We start from the raw sequence: 18,076 nt of genomic DNA, 5'->3' as shown, positions 1-18,076 counted from the left end.
ATAATAGTTGCAGAGAGTTAACTTCCAGGTGAGAAAGTGTGAACTTCTTAAAGCTGTGCTATGCCCTACCAAAGGCAATGACCTCCCTGTGGCTAATCAAGAGGAGCTGCAATCAGAAGCACTTAGAAATTTGTATGGTTCTTAGATAAACAACACTGCTCAGCTGTTTAACAATTGAGTTAGCTATTGTTATCCATAAAGCGTACTTGATAAGGCACTGGAATTGAAAATTTCAAAGCTACTTTATAAAACAGGTCTTTGAGTCTTGTGAGGCACTGATAAACTGTTGTAACGGCAGTTTGATCTTCGCCTGTTAATCATTCAAACAAGTTCAAGTCACATGCTCTTCTTTGTAGCAAACGTGTGTAACAGCTGCTAAAAAAAATAATCTTTCTATTCTTCTGTAAAGCTGCTACTGAGGCTGCAAACTCTCCCCAGGGAGAGATGATGCCTGAAAGGGTTAAACATTTCTTGTTTCTCCTAAGAGGTTTGTTTGGGTTGGGGTCTGGGGGGTAGGGCCTTTCTCCACCCTATGGGTGCAGTATGGAAACCTACTGCTGAGCAGAGACTTTCAAATGCCTTTCCAAGGTCTCTGCAGTGGCTTTTCTGACACAGCTTGAAGCACCGTGGTTCCTCTTGGCAGCCTCAACATGAGCCGATGAAGAGATGGGGGCCATGTGCACAGGGGAAACAAGGACTCCATGCCAAGACAAACTAACAACCAGCTAGGTCAGGCAACAGATGAAAGGGTCGCCACTACTGAGCTGTTTTGTCTGGCCCATTTGTGAAGAAGGCTGGGAAATTTTATGCTGCAGCGTCTAGAGCAAGAGAAAAAACATTCGGGGAAAGCACAGCACAAGATGGCAAGAGGATTAGCAGCCTTTCCCCAGACTGAAAGAACCACTCATTTCTAGAGGGAAAATATCTCATTGCTGCAGCCCAAAATTGCTGATAAGGGTACTGAAGACAGGCTGTAATCAGCACAACCCAGCAGCTTTTACAGTCTTATTGTTTGATTGGGGGCAGTGAGATCAGCTTCCCTTTCTTAGGGCCAGATCCCAAAAGCAAGCATTGTAGGTTCAGCAACTCCAATAGAAAGGCACTGGCCATCCAAAGAGGGATGATAAGGAGAAGGAGCTAGCAGTGGACAGGACTTATCTTCTCAGCTGCAAAGAACCACTTCTAGTCTGGGGATGGGTTTTGTGGCTTGTTTGCTATGTAACAAACTTTCAGAAAATATCCATTTGGGCAAAACACCCTGTTTTGAACTGTAATAAAGTAATACAAAAAATAAAACAAGATGTTAACTTATCAGAACATGCATATTTTACCAAAACAAAACAAAAAAAAACCATCAGCTGGAAACAAGGAGGAGACACGTTCCTATGCAACATTTCATATTTAATAAAACTGGATTTTTTCCAAAGGAAAAATTGTTTCAGATAATACATTTCAACAAACTCTACAGGTACCCAGCTAATGTAAACTTCAAATGATACTGAGGCAGGGATTTCACAGGCAGGAACAGTGTTACGTAATCAGTTGCTTTCCCAGGATATCCTCTTTACCTACCTAGGCACAATTATTTGTGTGGACACAAAATAAAACAGATCAGGGCATTCAAATCAAAGGTTACTTTTCAGCCCAACCAAATAGTTCCCTGACCCAGGTGGACTCAAGGTCACATAGTTTTAGAGAGGGTAGGGATGATTTAAGGTGGCAAGGGATCCAAAACCAGAATAAGGCTACCTTTCCAGTTGCCCTTCATGAAAAAGGTGCCTTCACTACTAGAGAAACTAGGTGACTGAATCAGCTATAGGCATACTTGGGAAGTGGCAGCACAGAGGAGCAATGCTGTTTGGAAAAAGATATTCCCCTCTCTCTGGGTCTGTGTGGGTTGGGGAGCCCAACCATTTCCTGATGGCTCAGGAATAAACATCACCTCTTGGAAAGGAGGGAAGTTTGCTGCTGTGGCTTAGTCTGGAAAGAGTGCATGCCTTGGGAACAAGATGTCCCATGAGCTCAGTGGTGTCATATGGCAATATTTAGCTCCAGGCAGCATCTGCCAGGCAGTACACCCAAATGCTTTTGGCTGTATCGCTCCAAGGAGTATCTAAATCCCTGCCAGAAAAGCACTGAGATCTTGGTACATCACCCAGCTGCCAACAGCTAACATAGCCAAGTGGTCATCTCAGTCTCCTGGGGAGGTCACTATAAAGGTGTCTGGCTATTCCACAGCACCAAAGTAAAGCTCTTACTCTGAACCATCCTCCACAGGAGCATTGTACTTCCCATTGCATATAGAGAGAACCAAAGAGATCAGATGCCTAAAGCCGTATGATATGGAGCCACACTCCAATGCAGAGCAGCACCATGCCTTGCCCACAGTCTCAGAGCAGGCCAGTGACAGAGCCATGAGCCCTCCTGCTGTCAATGGGTTTTAGGAGTGCCCTTCAAATTATAGGTATGCTACAATTTGAGCTACATCAGAAGTTATTCATGAAGCATCATCAGGGTCAGGTCAGAGAATGACACAAACTACCAGGTTTTAACATCCTTTTGAAATTCCTTATGGTGGCAAGTCATGTTAATATACGAAGCTTTGACCTGGGGAACTGTGGGGCAGGTGAAAGGGGAATTAAGTTGGCAAGCCTCATTTTTTGCAGTTTCTAGAAAACAGCTGCCCAAGAGAATGACCCCTATTTACAGTCTCCCACTGTGACTGGCTGGCAGCTCCAGAGATGCTCAGGTCAGAAACAGAAGAGGTCCTGGTGGCCACAGTGGTGTGGAAGAGAATCTCATTCAGTGTCTTTCTGCATAAAGCTGCAGTGGGGGCATTCTCGCTTTCATTAACTGGGATATTTTCTGGTCTGCACATGTGGAAGCAAGCTTGATCAGATAGCACCTCTTACCCAGCCTCCTCTCCTTTTCAGCCATGTCACCAAGGTCTTGCGGACAAACTCTCCCAGGCAGTCTACGATGGTGTGAACCATGGCTGGCTGTGCATGCCGCACGCAGTCCACTGCCAGCCCAGCTGCCACAGCATAGAGAGATACAACCTTGCCCCACGTTATACCTATGAAAAGAAGAAAAGTGATTCAGATATACACATGCACACATAGCTCAGTCTCGAATAACCAAGGGAAACCGTTCTCCTTCATTACATGTGCCCACGCTGTATGTGTGCAGCTCTGAGTTCAGGTGCAGCCACAGTTCTGCACTGTCTCCACCATGGGGAAAAAGAAACCCTACGGGACCAGGACTGGGGAAAACTCTCCACCTGGAAGAGCAGATTTAAATTATCTGATCTGGGCGTGCTTCTAACTCCTTCCAGCACTGGGTGCACACTTTGGAGAAAGCAGCCCAAAAGCATCATCAAAATAGGGAAGATGTGCACCGCCATGGTTTATATTGCCATTAACTCTCAGCCAATCGCATGTTGCACAGAAGGCAATTTAATTCAAAGAGTTTGAGCAACCTGGGGCTTTTGTTGCCAGCACGCAACTCTTAAACACCCTTTAGACAAAGCATTTCTGTTTTTTTTTCTAGATCAGAGGAGACTGTTCCCATGTGGCACACAAACCACATGTGAGATAAGCATCTTCAGTCAGTTCTACAATGACACAAAAGAAAAAAAGGGAGTCAAAACTACAGGGCCAAGAGGGTTGGCATCCTCCTTGATGTAAGGAGTATGCCTCAGCCTCCACCTGAAAACCAGGCAGCTTCAAGAATTTGGCCACTCTGCCTACAATACCTAATATCACATATCCTATCCCACTGAGGGCAGTGCAGGGATAGAGTGTCAGGCAGTTATCTAATCTCCCAGAAAGCAGCCTTCCTGCTAGGGTGACCTGCCAGCAGGGAATGCTCCATGGAAGTTGTCCCAGCAGCAGTCATCATCTTGTTAGTGCTAGTGATAAGCACTCAGGCTCAGTTCTGGGTACAGCCAACCTCCCTGGGTCTCCCCCATGCTTTGCCAACACCACTGAGCATAAATCCTCCACACTTAAACGTTGCTGCCAGCAGTCCCCTATCAGGCTTTTTTCAGGCCCAATGACCTGGAAACGCAACCCTTCTGCACCCATGCAGAACTACCACCACAGCACCATGGCACATGGGTTTCCTTTGGATCCGCTAGGAACTTTAATTCTCCACCCTTACTTTATTATCTGGAATAGCAGTATTTGACAAGCATGCTGTGAAGTATTTTGCAGTGTTAGGTCGCTATGGAGTCTGTCCAAGGTCTCTCCCAAACATAGCCAGAAGCCAGGTGAAGTTTCAGTATTTAAAAACCACACAAAACCGTTCTTTCTTGCTGGGTTGCAACAAGAAAGAAAACAGGTAGGAGGAAGGAAAGTTTAGTTCAGTCATGAGATCTAAGGACCAGAAGGGGTAAAACATACAATCACAAAACTGGATGTGCTCAGCAATCTATCAGCTAAGAAAGCAAACCCTTAAATACAATTTAAATGAAGTGAAGAGTCTCCCTATTTCCTGCATTGCACTCCCAGATCCCCAGGCACCCTGACCCATCTCTCCAGGATGGAGCTCCAGACTCCTCTTGCCTGATCACACCACAGCAGAGATCCTCACATTCCTGTACAATACGTACAGGTTTCAGAGCATTTCCACAATCCTTCCACTTACTGAATCAAAAGGGACACTCACACTAACACTTTTAGGAATTGCTTTCTTTTTTTTTTTTAATGAAAATGTACGAAACATTAAAGAAACTGCTCAAGTGTCAGCCACAAAAATGGCTTCTTAGACAGAAGAAAATCTATTCAGTGTTCAAAAAAAGCCATTTTTCACTCATGACTGATATGAGATCAAAATCTACAGAAGATCCTTTTGTGAGGCTCTGTAGCAAGAGTAACAGCAGTAGCCCAGAGTCTCCTGTGATACTCTCTCCTTCACCAGCACTGTCTCAAAGTTCAGAGGAAGTTATTCATATAGCTAAATTGCCCGTTATTCTTATTCCGGTCTTATTTTCTGAGTAGGCTCTGCGGTGTCCCTTCCCCAGAGCTATCACTCAGGAAGTTCACTGCCTGTGTGGTGTTCACACTATTTATCTTTCTCACATTGCATGTCACCATGACAGCCAGCAGAACAAACCAGGAAGAGGCTATGAAACCACATGAGAAAATACTAGACAGAGGGCTTCTCTTGGCAAGAAAGAGGCTGTCCTGTTGCAGGTCAATACCTCTCCACCCGATGAAGAGGCTTTAAGTGGTTACCTCTTGCTGACCACAATGTCCTGGACCAGAGCCTCAGCTAGCTTATACTCAGCTTCAGTGAAAGTCAGTTTTTGCTGTTCTCCATCCCTGCAGAACTGTGGCTCATTGCATCTTGAGTGACATGAACCAAAGTTATCCAAGATTCCAGGGAAGAGTTCACTGGCTTATTTCCAAGCTTTTACTGACAGCGCTCTTTCTTAAGGATCTGAAGCAAGTCTATTAGGTTTGAGATATTTACATGGGAGTAACTAAGACTGACAGGGGGGCTGAGGCTACCTTGGTAGAGCAAGACAGCTGCAATCTTGATTAAATTTTGTTTAAAACCACATTTCTCTTTCCAACAGAAGAAAAGTGCATCCGTAGCCCATGCAAGATAAAGGCTCAGTAGACCCATGATTTCCCTAATACACAGGAAAGCAGTTTGCTCTACAGACATGCCACACCAGGTGTCTCCTCCCTGGGAGGATGGAGAGAAAGCCCTTCAGCTCTGGCTTCTCTGCCAAGGTTGCTACACAGTGGTGCTTGCTGTAGGACTTGCATGAGGTCAACACTTCCCCAGCACATGGACAGAGCCCTTCTCCCTTTGACACGGACAGCAGAAAGAGGGCAAGTTGTTGGCCGATGCTTATTGTGGTGATGGGTGTGAAAGGCTCAGTGGTCACCTCCCACTATCCTCCTCTTTACAGACCATGCCTATAAAGTTCAAACCAAACTTTCAGTCTGCTCTTCCTGTTACTGGCAGAGCTGGGACCCAGGGGTGGGAGAGGAGGAAATCCCCTCCTGATTTCTCTGCATGGAACCTCAAGTTGCCAACTGCTGGAGGCAGAAGATGGAAACAGCTGGCTGGGCTCCTCAGCTGAGACAGCAGGGCACAGTTGGTGCTCTTGTTCACACAAGATGTTGTAGGGGAGCCCTGAAGCAAGGCAAGAGCAGACACCTCCAAGAGCTGCTCCAGACCAAAGCTGGGCCATGTGGCCTGTCCCTCTGCCCCAGGAGGGCTCCAGCAGCTGCCCAGCCACAGGCAGGGCAGGGGAACAGGCCACAGCAGCCCCCATCTGCACTTTTCCAGGACACCAGCTCCATTAAATTTTCTGTCTCAAGGATTCCCTTGACAGGGGTAGAGGCACACAATCTACTGGGAGAGCAGTGCCTCTGCCCACTGTGATGTCCAGGCCAGGGTCAAGGTGATGCTAGCTCAATGCATCTGTCAGCATAAGCTGGAATTGCATCTGGCCAGCACACATGAGCAGAAAAGACACACTGTCTTGCTCCAATTTCCTCAAAAGGTCTGGCTGTCATCCACATTGGGTGAAATGGGCACTCATCACCAAGAGAAACAATCTATTCACAGCTTCCCACTGTGCAGACTAGCGTGCACAGGAGCTAATGACAGGAGGGAATGGAAAACTGGTCCAGAAAGGAGTGATCAAAACAGAGAAAGCTCTGAAACTTCTGCTCACAGAGATGGGCACAGAAAATGTGAAAAGCTGCTTAGAAGGCATTTTTAAAAGTAAGAAATACAAGTTGCAGACTCAAGGCCAGTCACGGAGCTGAAAGTATGTAAACACTAGTAAGCCCAGGGGGAAATGAATTAGCAGGAGAGGACTGCTCTTGAAAGTGTTCCCACTGCACATCAGCTTGCCTGCCCCAGGGGAGACCTCAAGAAGCCATGAGACAACTGTGCAGAGAGTCTCAGAGCACCACAATATCCAAGGTTACCCAAAGAAACTTCCCTCTGCTCCACTAAGCATCAAAGCCTAACTTTCAAATCAGATCTAACAGAAACATGATCAAGTGCTACATTTCAGCAGCTGGGAGGATACAGCCAGACACAATATACTTTCCTCTGGTGGAGAGAAAGAAGCCAAGAAGGACGTGCACAAGGCAAGAAGCTCAACTCACAAGGCCTAAGTGATGAGGAAGCAGTGGCATGCATTTCTAACAGCATTTGTTCCTGCAGGAGAAACTATTTTCTCCCTGGAACTCATTAACTATGCATCTTATTGTAGAGGGTTCACTTCAGCCCAAGCACTCTTGATTAAAAACTGACAAGGACCTAAACCAATACAAAACCAGGATCAAAACTTTGAGATAGCCCTCATGCCTAGCAGCTCTTACCACCTAGAGAAAACTGTTTCTTTTAGGAAAGGAAAATGCATCTCCCTTTTCTTCTGTTTTTCCACCAAGTGACCCCTGCCTCTGGGATTTATTTAAACAGCTCATATAAATGCCAGCTCAGCCAGGCCCAAATCCAAAGCCTGTTAAAGTCAGTGGAAAGCCTCCTGCTGGCTGCAGAGCAGATTTGGACGACACGCCAGAACCAGTGGTATTGTCACAGGGGGGATGCTGCTGCAGATTTTTCAACATCCAAAGCAGGTCAGGGCCAGTCTCCACACAGATGTGTCCTCCTCGCCCTGAATAACTAACAGGTTGTATGGAAACAGGGAAGCAAAATACAGCTTGAGCCTTACCACGCTCCGTGTCCTGCTCACCTTTTGCTTATATGCTCAGCTGTCCTTGCTACAACAGAGAAAAGCCAAACCTGAGACAACAGGAACAGACAATGCTCTGAAGTTGAATATGGCACAAGGTACCCATGCAGTGGGACCAACAAAGATGCCAGATATCCTCAAGTCTTGCCTTTTTGAGAGGTCCACCTAGGGCTTGTGCTTAGTCAAGACTTGCAGACAGTGTGGACAGGAAGTGAGCACAGCCAGAGCTACCGCATGAAGACTCAAAACCAGATCAGAGTGTGGAAGAAGGCCACGTAAAAGATTAAGGAGAAAACCTCTCCAGAAAGATAGGGTCAAAATCCTGCACTCCCTTGATGGAAACAGGCATTAAAAGTGACTAATGGGGCTCCTCAGACTGCCTAGGCACTGCAGTGTCAGACTGTAGCTGTTTTCTTAATAAACTGGACTGAGACGCTTTAGCTGTTGGTAACTGGCACAAAAACTTAGACTGCACTTGAATCTCTGGTTTCCTTTGCTCAATAAGAGCCTCTTTCCTCTGAACTATGAAAAAAATTAGGGATGAATGTCTGGCTGCCACAGCCAACTCTGATTTGCTGGATTTAGCATTAAATGCCGAGTCTTGAGACTCCAGTTGTGATCCAGGAATATTAAAAATAAGCAAACTCGTCCCCCTCTGCCACTCAGCAGCCTTCTAGCAAAAGAAATTACAACAACAAGTTGATAAAAGCAATTGAATACACAACCCCAGCTTCACACTCACGGGTTTTCCTGTTAGTTGCTTGGAGGTGGAGATGAGAAAGAAGAAAAAATGGAGCAGGCAGAGCACCAGGAAGGTTTGAATCCACCCCCTGTGCAGCCAGCCAACTGCCAGCCATTTATGCATCACGATGTCCCCAGACAAGTCCCCAGACTCCTGAGCTAAGAAGTTGAAGAACACAAAAAAATGCAACTCTCAATGAATCTGTCAATATATATTGGCGAGAGCTGGACTCCCAGAAGCCAGCAGGGCTTCCTCCCCAGCATCATGTTTATGCAGCATAGCAGCATGCACAGCCTGCTCCATCTGCAGCCATGCGCATTTCCTGCTTAATTCCCTGTGTCACTTCAGCTTTGGAGGTAGGCCCGTTCTGATGTAGTCAGCTACAGTCATCTAAGAAGATAACCTACTTACTTGCAATACAAATACCTAAGTCTGCAAACTCGACCTTCGTTTTTCTGTAAGCCTTGACACAAGTAAAGCTCAGCACTAAGTGACAAGGCAGGGCACCTGCACTTCCAACACAGCCACTCCTGCCACACTTGCCCAGCTTTTGCTTTCTGAGCCCATATGGCCTCCCAAGCAAGCCCTGTGCAAAGGCAATCTGCCTTCCAGACATGCTCTGGAAGGATGCCGAGGGCTGCAGTACTAGCTACTGAATCCAATTCCATCCATTTCTTATGGCACAGCTTCCATTTCCCTGACCTCTGGGGAGTAAATCTGCCCTACTAGACCTGCTGGGAACCGTGCTTTTGCAGTCCCTCTGAGAGATCTATTTTGTCACCTGTTGTGATTCTAGGGAGGATCTATTCTCTCAACCACAACACACGTCAGACCAGGATGCCGACACCAGGCTTCTCTTGAGGTGTCAGTGGTTCCCATGCAGTTCATACGCATAAAGACGCATAGCTGATTTTGAAGATAAAAAGGGTTTGAGTGAGGAAGCCTATCTGAAAGTACAACAGAAACCTGTACTTCTATTCTGTACCAGCTACCCCCAAAGTAACAAGAATCGCTGCCTCCTGTGCCAATTCCCATGCCAATGTCACCAGATTCAGTGTTTTCACACTACTCTGCTGTTAGCAAGTAGCTGTCTTTGGTTTGTTTGGGGTTTGTTTAGTTTGTTGTTTTGTTTTGTTGTTTGTTTGGTTGGGTTTTTTTGTTTCTTTGTTTCCAGTCTCTAAAATCTACTTCCATGGACAACACAAGACACCGTAGAAAACCTACAACCGTGTCAGGACTTGCCTGATATATGTCTCCATGTAAAACATTTCTCTTCCCTTGATTCCCCCAGAGAACATTCCCAATCACCGGCAGGGACTGTTTTCAGGAAGGCTGAGGTTCCCTCACAGGAACACAGCACATAGTGTGCCTTTGCTTTTGACAATCATCTCTGGGACCACTCAGGCAGAAGCAGAACAACATTCACGTCTAAGCAGTGAGAAAGCTCAAAACACCTGCTTGTCTGGAACAGCTAGCCTTGAGGGCCAAGGCTTCTGTCTCTCTGAGTATGAGAAAGGAGAAGCAGCAACTGGAAGCAGCAGGCTCCATTGCAATTCTGGCTATTGCTGGGGAAAAGGAAGCCAGAAAGAGAGGAACTCCCCTGTGATGAGTTGGTTCTGGCACCCAGCATCAGCAGCATGAGCTGGAACAAGGGAGACTCCCACGTAATGAATCTTCTTCAGTTGCCAATAGTGAGCGAAGGAGCTTGGAATCAGTGACCTCCCTGTGCAATGCGGTAACACCACCTCCTAATGAGGAAGGGCAGGAGATGCCTTCTAGAATGAGTGAGAACCTGCCAGGAGGATATAATAAAACAGGACATTTCCCTGCCAGAACAACAGAGCATAGAGGAGTTCTCATTAAATCATTAAAGTAGGGCACACTGCCAAACTGCCCACAGCCCTTTCAGAAACCATGCCCCACCTTGCAGGCCGTCCCAGTAATATGCCCTCTCTGAGAGGTGGCTCCATCCTGTTCCTTCCTGCCCAGCCCTGTCTGCCTATCTGTCAGGGCACAGTACCTGCAGTGAAAATCTGTGCAGCTACTGCCAGGAAGGCGTCCGTCACCACTGTTTCTGAGTGCAGCGAGATGTTCAATTGGCGGGCAATATTCCGGTAGACGTTGGGGCGAATGTATTCCAGCTCATCCCCTGGAAACAAACAGTCAAGAGTCAGCATGCAGAACAGCAAGTCCTCCTCTCACCATGTAGGAATAACAGCTGGGGCCACCCCACATGTTCCTCCAGCTGAAGAGACTTAATCCCAGCTCCACCTTATTTTTTAAACAGGCAGCAGAGTGCTTAGGGTCATTTAGATGCAACCCCCTGCCACCTGCACCCTGTTTTCCTACTATCCCCCGTGCCTGGGACTTCTAAAGGGACTGGGGACAGGCAGTGTCCCTGTGCCAGTGGCGTGGCTGCAGTAATCCCTGCTATAAATGATGTTCCCAGGCTAGACACCTGCCTTTCCTCCAACACAGGAGACAGGCCTCAGATAAGCAAAGACATCTCATTTTTCTTCAGAAACGAAAAGGAAGCATGTACATCTATGTAAGCTTTTGAGAGATACGCCCTTTCTCAACACCCCATCTGACTTGTACAAAAAAGCCTCAAGATGAGAGCGACTCAAGAATGCTGGAGTCTGATGAAAGCCAAGGACCCACCCAGAGCTGCACAACATTAATTGAGCAAAGAGACTATCAGCTCAGCTATTTTACACTCACACAGGCACTGAGTGATGATCTGGAGTTCTTTCTCTCCTCCAAATGGCTAAAGATATGTTCATTTGCCCTGCTGACACCTCAGCAACAAGGTTCCAGACACACACAGAGATGCCTGCTTTAACCTCCAGATTGTTTTCTGCCCAGCTGGGAAGTGGTTGGAGGCATTAGGCTGGCTTGAAGACCAAGATGGAAATACCAGGGACAAGCAGAGAACCTCCTCCCACAGGTTTGTGCTATGGAGCTTGGGCGACAGCAGTAAAGCTTTTCCTCTGTAGTAAAACAAACCACTTTTGAAGCAGTAGAATTAATAAAGCCCTGTCTCCAGTGGATTTCTCTCCCTGTAGGGGTTCACAGATACTTAACGAGGGTTGCACAGCTGCTGTAGAAGGATTACACAATGCAAACATTGCATGGGACCAAGGCCCTTTCTGCACAGAGAGTCTTATTTGGCTTAGATTTAGAAGGACACTCTGCATCCTTCTGCACAAGGGTGCTCTGGACCACCCAGGGGAAGAGGAGAGCTGTCACAACAGCTTTACATCCTACTGCAAGACCCAGATTACTTGCCCTAGTCAGAGGGCAACTGATCCTCCTGAAAATTTCATTTAGATGGGGACTAAAACCAAAGATGACACCCCAGTCAGGAGCTTGTTATAGAGTCATTAGCTCCTGGACCTTAATTCGTCTAACTGGCCACTGGCATTCAGCACAGCACAGGCAAAGCCCAGCTCTGCAGAATTCCACAGATGAGCTCCCTGGGCCCTTTGTGTGGGGGGGATTGTCCACAATCTGATGGCAAGAGGAAACCCTGCCAACACATGGTCAGCCCTGATAAGAGGAAACATTACTTGCACTACTCAACAGCTGTTTATCCTCCCAGGGAGCACACAGGCTTCCCTGTAAATGCGAGGAAAGGGGGATAGTCCTGCCCGTGATTAGCCAAGAGGGAGGCATGGGAGTCTGGGATCAGCACTTGGTAGCCTGCCACTGTGACAGCTTTTAACAAGCAGCTCCTGGAGGCCCCAGATGAGATCAGGTTTTGGTTGGAGGCACTCTCGCAGCAATGCACAGGGCAGACAAAAATGGGCAGGGGAAGAAAAGCACAGGAAAGCAGTCCCAGGCTCACCAAGACTCCCTGCCCCGGCAGCCCCAGGACCTCTCCAGCAGCGTGTTATATTGGTGGCAGTCTTCAGTGTCCATGCTCAGATGCCCAGCTACATACTTTGCAGCATTTAGAGCAATTTCTGTGCTTCTTCCTCCAGTAATCATGGAGGAACAAGTAGGGCAGTAGTGAAAGTTCCCACATGCAGAAGCTTGGTGCAGCAGTGAAAGGGCACTTGCCTGGGTCTTGGCCACGGAAGAGACAAGTTCAGATAAACCAGACCTCTGACACATATGGCAGGTTGGTCTGGGTGTCTCATCTGGCCATACCATTAGGTTTTGCCACCTCTGGCTCGTTAATTGCACTAATAAGCTGCTAAGCCTCACTGAGCCGATGGGCTTTCACTCCCCAAGACTGCAGTTGCATTGCCTGTGCCCAGCACCTCTGCTGGCCCACCAGCCAGTTCATCGGACTCTCTATGTGCAAGAGGGCTAACAAATACTCCAAATTCTCATCTCCACGGGCTTCTCAACACTATCACAGAGAAAAAAACTGGTCTGGCTTGTTGCACTGCTTAGTAAGCAGCTAAGGACTACCATTCCCAGCAGGTGACTAGCTATCACTCAGCCTTGTACTGGTTATAGCAGCAAAGGCAAAAAGAAAGGGACAGGCCATGTGGCAGGCGGAGCTTCTGAAGAGAATGAAAACAACTCTTCATCCTAATAAGGAGGACTGCTCACCCTCCTCATTGTATGGGTACCACATGGCACTTTCCAGATTTGCTCAGAGAAGGTGTCAAGTTCCTGGGACTATCAGCCAAATCCTTCCATCTGGACACGAATAAGTAACAGGAGAGTCATCCAGGACACGCCTTCAGATCCAGTCTGCCACCTGCTTCCCCTTTAACATGCTCCTGGCCACCCACAGAAGATCTGGTTGAAAGCAAACAAATCTCAACCCCCAACCCAGGCAAAGAAATGGAGAATAAAGAGGCAGTGATATTGATGGAACAACAACGACGACAACAACAAAAACAACAACAAAAAAAATAAACCAAAGACAAAGCAACCACTGGAAACAAAACCAGAAGTAAAGTCAGCACAGGAGAGAAAAAGTGAAAAAGAATGAATGAAGAAAAAAAAGTTAAAAGAAACACAGCTATGCCTTAATAAGAAATTTGGGATAATATCAAACAGAAGTAGAAAGACAGAGGAGAAAGTGGGGAGACCACTGAGTTTGTTAGGCCCAGCTAAAGGTTACTTCACCAGACTTATTTGAACTTCTGTGTAATTAAATCAGATGTAAATGCTAGTGGTAGTTTCCAAGCCAGATGTGAAATAATATACCAGCGTGCAGGCAAAGAGGGATGTTGGAAGTAACTTCCAAGAATGAGGGTGTCGGGATCCCAAAAGATAAACTGCTAGACTTGAGCATGCAGGAGGCTAAAACCTAAAGTGAAAGGCCAGGCAACTGCCAGCACTTAGAGGGTGCTCCCAGTACAAGCACAACTCCAGAGTATGCCTTCATGTAGCAGCCTGCAGGCATAACCTTCAAGTTGCTTTCCCTGCAGCCCCAGCAGTCACCTCGCCATGAGGGACACCGGCTAGTGTGGGCACTAAATGGCAGCTTACGCCAGCCGACATCAGCCAACTCCTCGCTACAACAAAAAGCAAAAAAACTCATGTCTTGCTGAATGATTAAGGTAGGCAAAGGAAAATGAAACACACTGTCAAAACACTGTCATTGAAAAGCGTCTTTTATAAAATCTCCAACACACATGGTCTAACCAACTACCCTCAAATTAAACATCCTTGCAGGTGGGTGAGCAACTGATGAAGCCCAAGTCTAGAGGTAGCAGGACTCTAGTAGACCAGCTTGGTTGCATCATGGCAGCCAAGTCACCTGCATCTGGAGAAAACACTGCAAGACCTGTTGAAATGCCAGGCTGAGAAAGACTACTAAAACTACTACAAAAATTTTTACACAGCTGGAGTCTTATGCAGATACAACTAGTTTGCTGTTGGACTTTCTTGGTCTGCATCATGCTTTTAAGCTGTTTCAAGTCCTCAGAAAAAAGTAGCTCTGCAGAAACACTGTACTGAGCAGCGCTCCAAGGGACTGAGGAAATGTAAGCAAAGGAAGGGAAGATCATGAAAACCAAATCTAAATGCCCAAAGCAGAGAAGAAAAACCTCTATATCATCATGTGAAAAGCCTCTTGGCACTCGTCAGTTCCAGAAGCCTTAGTCTGGTCTGAACTGCTCCATATAGTTTCAGTTCACACCCATACCGGGAGGGACCTACCAAGTCGCAGCAGTATGGTGGACACCTCAGCCAGTTTACCACCCGGCACTGGTGCATTGTACTCAGGTTTGCTCCAGCTGACACCCGCTCGGATTAGCCTTGAATTTATGTAGTCTCTGCAGAGAGCCTTGGCTTGGGATACAAGCTCCTTGTCAGTGGGAGACCTGTCAAAAACCTCCATCACCTCTGCAGCAAAGACTGAGGAACGGCGTAGCACTTCCATCCTTGCCTGCTGAACACACAGCTCAGCATACACACTTGCTGGAAGGCTGAGCTGATGCCTCAGATAAGAATCTGCAGGATCTGTGTAGTAATCCTCTGGTCTCTTGGTTTGTCACAGTTCCCAGCAGCTATTCTCAAAAGGCCAGTATTTCATTTTACCTGGTGAATAAAAGCATCTGTAAGTCCTATAGCACTGCAAATATGTTAATCAGAAGCCCAAGTATTATACCTTACAGTTACATTAAAGTCAGTAGTATCATATTTGCAAAACGTCTGTCTCCGTGCATCTTACAGACAAGGGGCAAGGTCTTTCATCTTTCAGCCGCTCTGACTTTCCCTGGCAGCCTGTCCCACAGAAGGGCTGCAGTTTTGAACTATCAAGGTGTTTCCTCTTTTCCAGTTCAGATTCAGCAGTCCTAGAATTACCCTTTAGAGAGACTAGATGGTCAGAGGGTGGAAACATTTCATAGCATGTGTAGACAACATCAGCTTGTTTCAATTAAACTGGGAAAAAACCTCAGTCTCAAATATGAGCTACAGTAACCTCAACCAGATGTCAACAGACATTCCAGCTCAGTAGGTCAAGGATCTTTCTGAAGAAATGGCACTAGTGCAAGAACAGGGGTAAGGGAGCATTTGAAATGTCTCACTGGAGACAATTTACCATATTCTCAATTTAGGTTTTGGTTCTGCAATTCCTTTTCTCTCTTTTTTTGTTTTTAATCCCCTCCCCCCCAGGCAATGTGCATACTACTTCTTGAAAACCTTTAGCAGTAGGAGAGAGAGCAAAACAGAAAAGCAGATTTTAAAATAAAGTTTTCAGGTGTGAATGCCTAATGAGAAAATTCAAAATTTCTTCAGAGGCATCTGAATTCATCTGTTGACCTGACTTTTTAATCCAGTGCTGCTTTTGAAGTCAGAGTCAGACCAAAGTCATTACTCAGATGTTAGTAAATGTATTTTTCAGTCCCCAGATTAGACATCTACTTACAATAACGATTTTAAAATGAAATAAAGACAGTTATTTTTGTTTTTCCCGATGAAAAAGATATTTACCTCTCATGTTGCACTTTTTCCCCCTCAGTGATTTCTTTTTGGGTTTGGTTTCCTATTTCTCTGGAAGATCTGCATCAATGAACACCTGGTTTAGGATTCATAGGACACTGGCACACTTCTCTGGAGAGCACCAGCCTTCTGTGCTGTGCTCTCCGCAGGGCTCACGCCAGTGCCCCCTTCCCCATCCCCGTCAGCCTCGCATCCCGGCTGCGCTCCACCGGGATCCTCGGGGCTTGCTCTGCTGCTTTTAAGGGACCCAGGCGGCAGAGGAAAGCTTCTAGCTTTAGCCTTGTAAGGAAGATGAAATAACCGGGAGGTGGGGTTGCTAGAGCCAGAGAGCAACGCTTTCTCCTCCCCTTTCTTCTCTCTTAAGGAGGTTCTCTGTTGTTGTTCTGCAAGCGAGCAGGGGCTTCTGCAAGGACTTGTCTTGGGGGCGAGGATAGAAGCATAATTTCTGGATCGTGTTACCCCACGTAACAGAAAGCGATGAATCCACTGCTGAAAAGAGGAATAGCTCCTGATGAACTCCCGTGATTACTTTTGCAGAGTTGAGTTGATGTTGGCCAGGTGTTTTCAGATGGTAGCTGAAGCGGGCAATTGCAGGATGTCATAATTCAGCAGTGGGCTAGTCACATCTGTTCAATCCTAAATGATGGAGGTGATTAACAAAGACAGCTACAGGTTGGGGCTAAAGCATGCGGTACTTGCATTCCCCCAAACTACAAGTACTCTGGTTAAAAAAATGAAGTGGGTTGGCTGATAGAAAACAATTTGTCCAGAAAGAAGTGTTTTGCAGGAACATATCCACTTCCTCTCAGTATGTTAAGAAAACTAACATATAAAGTTTAAGGGAAACATGTCAATTAGTACCAATGTACATAGAAATTAATTTCAACATCAACTTCTTGTTGCAACATTATCATATTGATGCCACAATGCTCAGCCATTTTTAGCACGTGCGCGTCATACCATTTCAACTCAATAGACTGCATACAGATGTTGGCTTTTTGTGTTATGATTTGAAACAAAGGAAGTTTTAGAAATAGAAGTTTCCTGCAGACAAGAAATTCTGCCAGCCCAAACCCTAATTCTCCCCAACAAATTACAATTTGTAGAATAATGACTGGGGATGTGGCATGTCCAAAATACAGCCTTTTTAAAAGGAGGCTGGAAGCAAGAAGTAACTGTTGTCATCTCTTGCTTGTCACCTTTGAGAAAAGACAGAAGCAAGTACACCCCTCCAAGGTGTTGATCACAAAAAAAGACCCTGAGCACAACTTGCACCACTGCCAGTCTCAAAATTGAGGGATAAAAAGGGATGAATGAACTGCATGAAAAAGCCTTACTATATGATGTATCAAATACTCTGGCCAGCATCCAACGCACACGTCATGCACAGGCTTAACGCAGAGCATATGTTTTGGTCTGCCATTAACTGGAGAGTGCTTTGCTGCACCAGGAAGGGGGCTGCGGTAAAGCCTCTTCTCCCTCCAGTGACAGACCCTCTTTCTGAGCCAGCTTCTTCTGGGAAAGGTGCAAGGTTAAGGAGAGGTACATGTATGGAACAGTAGTCAGCTGGGGACCCCTGGCTTAGCTTGATATGACCATGTTAAGATAGCAATAGTGACTATGTGTTGCCAGCACCAGAAGTATTTGCTTAAAGATTCTCTAAGAAAATTGTTTTTATCCACTAGCCTTCCTCAGATTTAAATGTAGTTGCTATAGACAGAGGCCTGTCCCACAGAAGCTGAAATCAAGACTCCAGAGATCCTGTGCTACTGCCCACCCCTAACCAACCCCTTCTCTGCAGAGTGCACCTGATGGTCAGAAAAATCATTTAAAATGACATCGTAGCTTCCTGCAGCAGCTGACAACTTGAAACAGTAGTCCTATTTAAACTGTCCCTATTCAGTAGAGCCCTGAAACAAAGATGTGTGCTTAAATATCGGTATTGCTTAACTAATGATAATGTTTCCCAGAGTTCTGGCAAATGCACAAGTGCCACAGTGCCTCCCAGCTCTCCGCGGGTGCCAAACCCTTCCCACGTGTTCCCTGCCTGACTGTCACAGCATGCAGCACCCCCTCAACTTCCACCCTTCAGCAAAGACACAAAAACTAGAAACATGAAGGCTGTGTATAACAAACCAAACTCTGTATTAAAAAACCCAACAGTGCATGGTATTCTACCTATATTATTTACA

General features: G+C 46.3%; 1 protein-coding gene across 4 annotated transcripts in view; it reads right to left on the bottom strand.

Moving 5' to 3' along the window:
• BOK (BCL2 family apoptosis regulator BOK) overlaps positions 1 to 16,168 on the bottom strand; it is a 51,649-nt gene extending 35,481 nt beyond the window's left edge. For all 4 annotated transcript variants that reach the window (XR_010373823.1, XR_010373822.1, XM_064457046.1 and 1 more), the window contains exons 1-4: positions 15,876 to 16,168; positions 14,598 to 14,978; positions 10,492 to 10,620; positions 2,913 to 3,076 (exon numbers count right to left, since the gene is read on the bottom strand). Coding sequence is in view for 2 of the 4 variants with exons in the window: in XM_064457046.1 (XP_064313116.1) it covers positions 2,913 to 3,076; positions 10,492 to 10,620; positions 14,598 to 14,820 (516 nt within the window). In the remaining 2 variants the exon portion in view is untranslated. The remainder of the gene's footprint in view (positions 1 to 2,912; positions 3,077 to 10,491; positions 10,621 to 14,597; positions 14,979 to 15,875) is intronic.
• Positions 16,169 to 18,076: the final 1,908 nt, after the last annotated feature.

The sequence above is a fragment of the Phalacrocorax carbo genome, chromosome 7 (assembly GCF_963921805.1).
Source record: "Phalacrocorax carbo chromosome 7, bPhaCar2.1, whole genome shotgun sequence".
Classification (NCBI taxonomy): Eukaryota; Metazoa; Chordata; class Aves; order Suliformes; family Phalacrocoracidae; genus Phalacrocorax; species Phalacrocorax carbo.
This window is presented reverse-complemented; position numbering and strand designations above follow the sequence as displayed.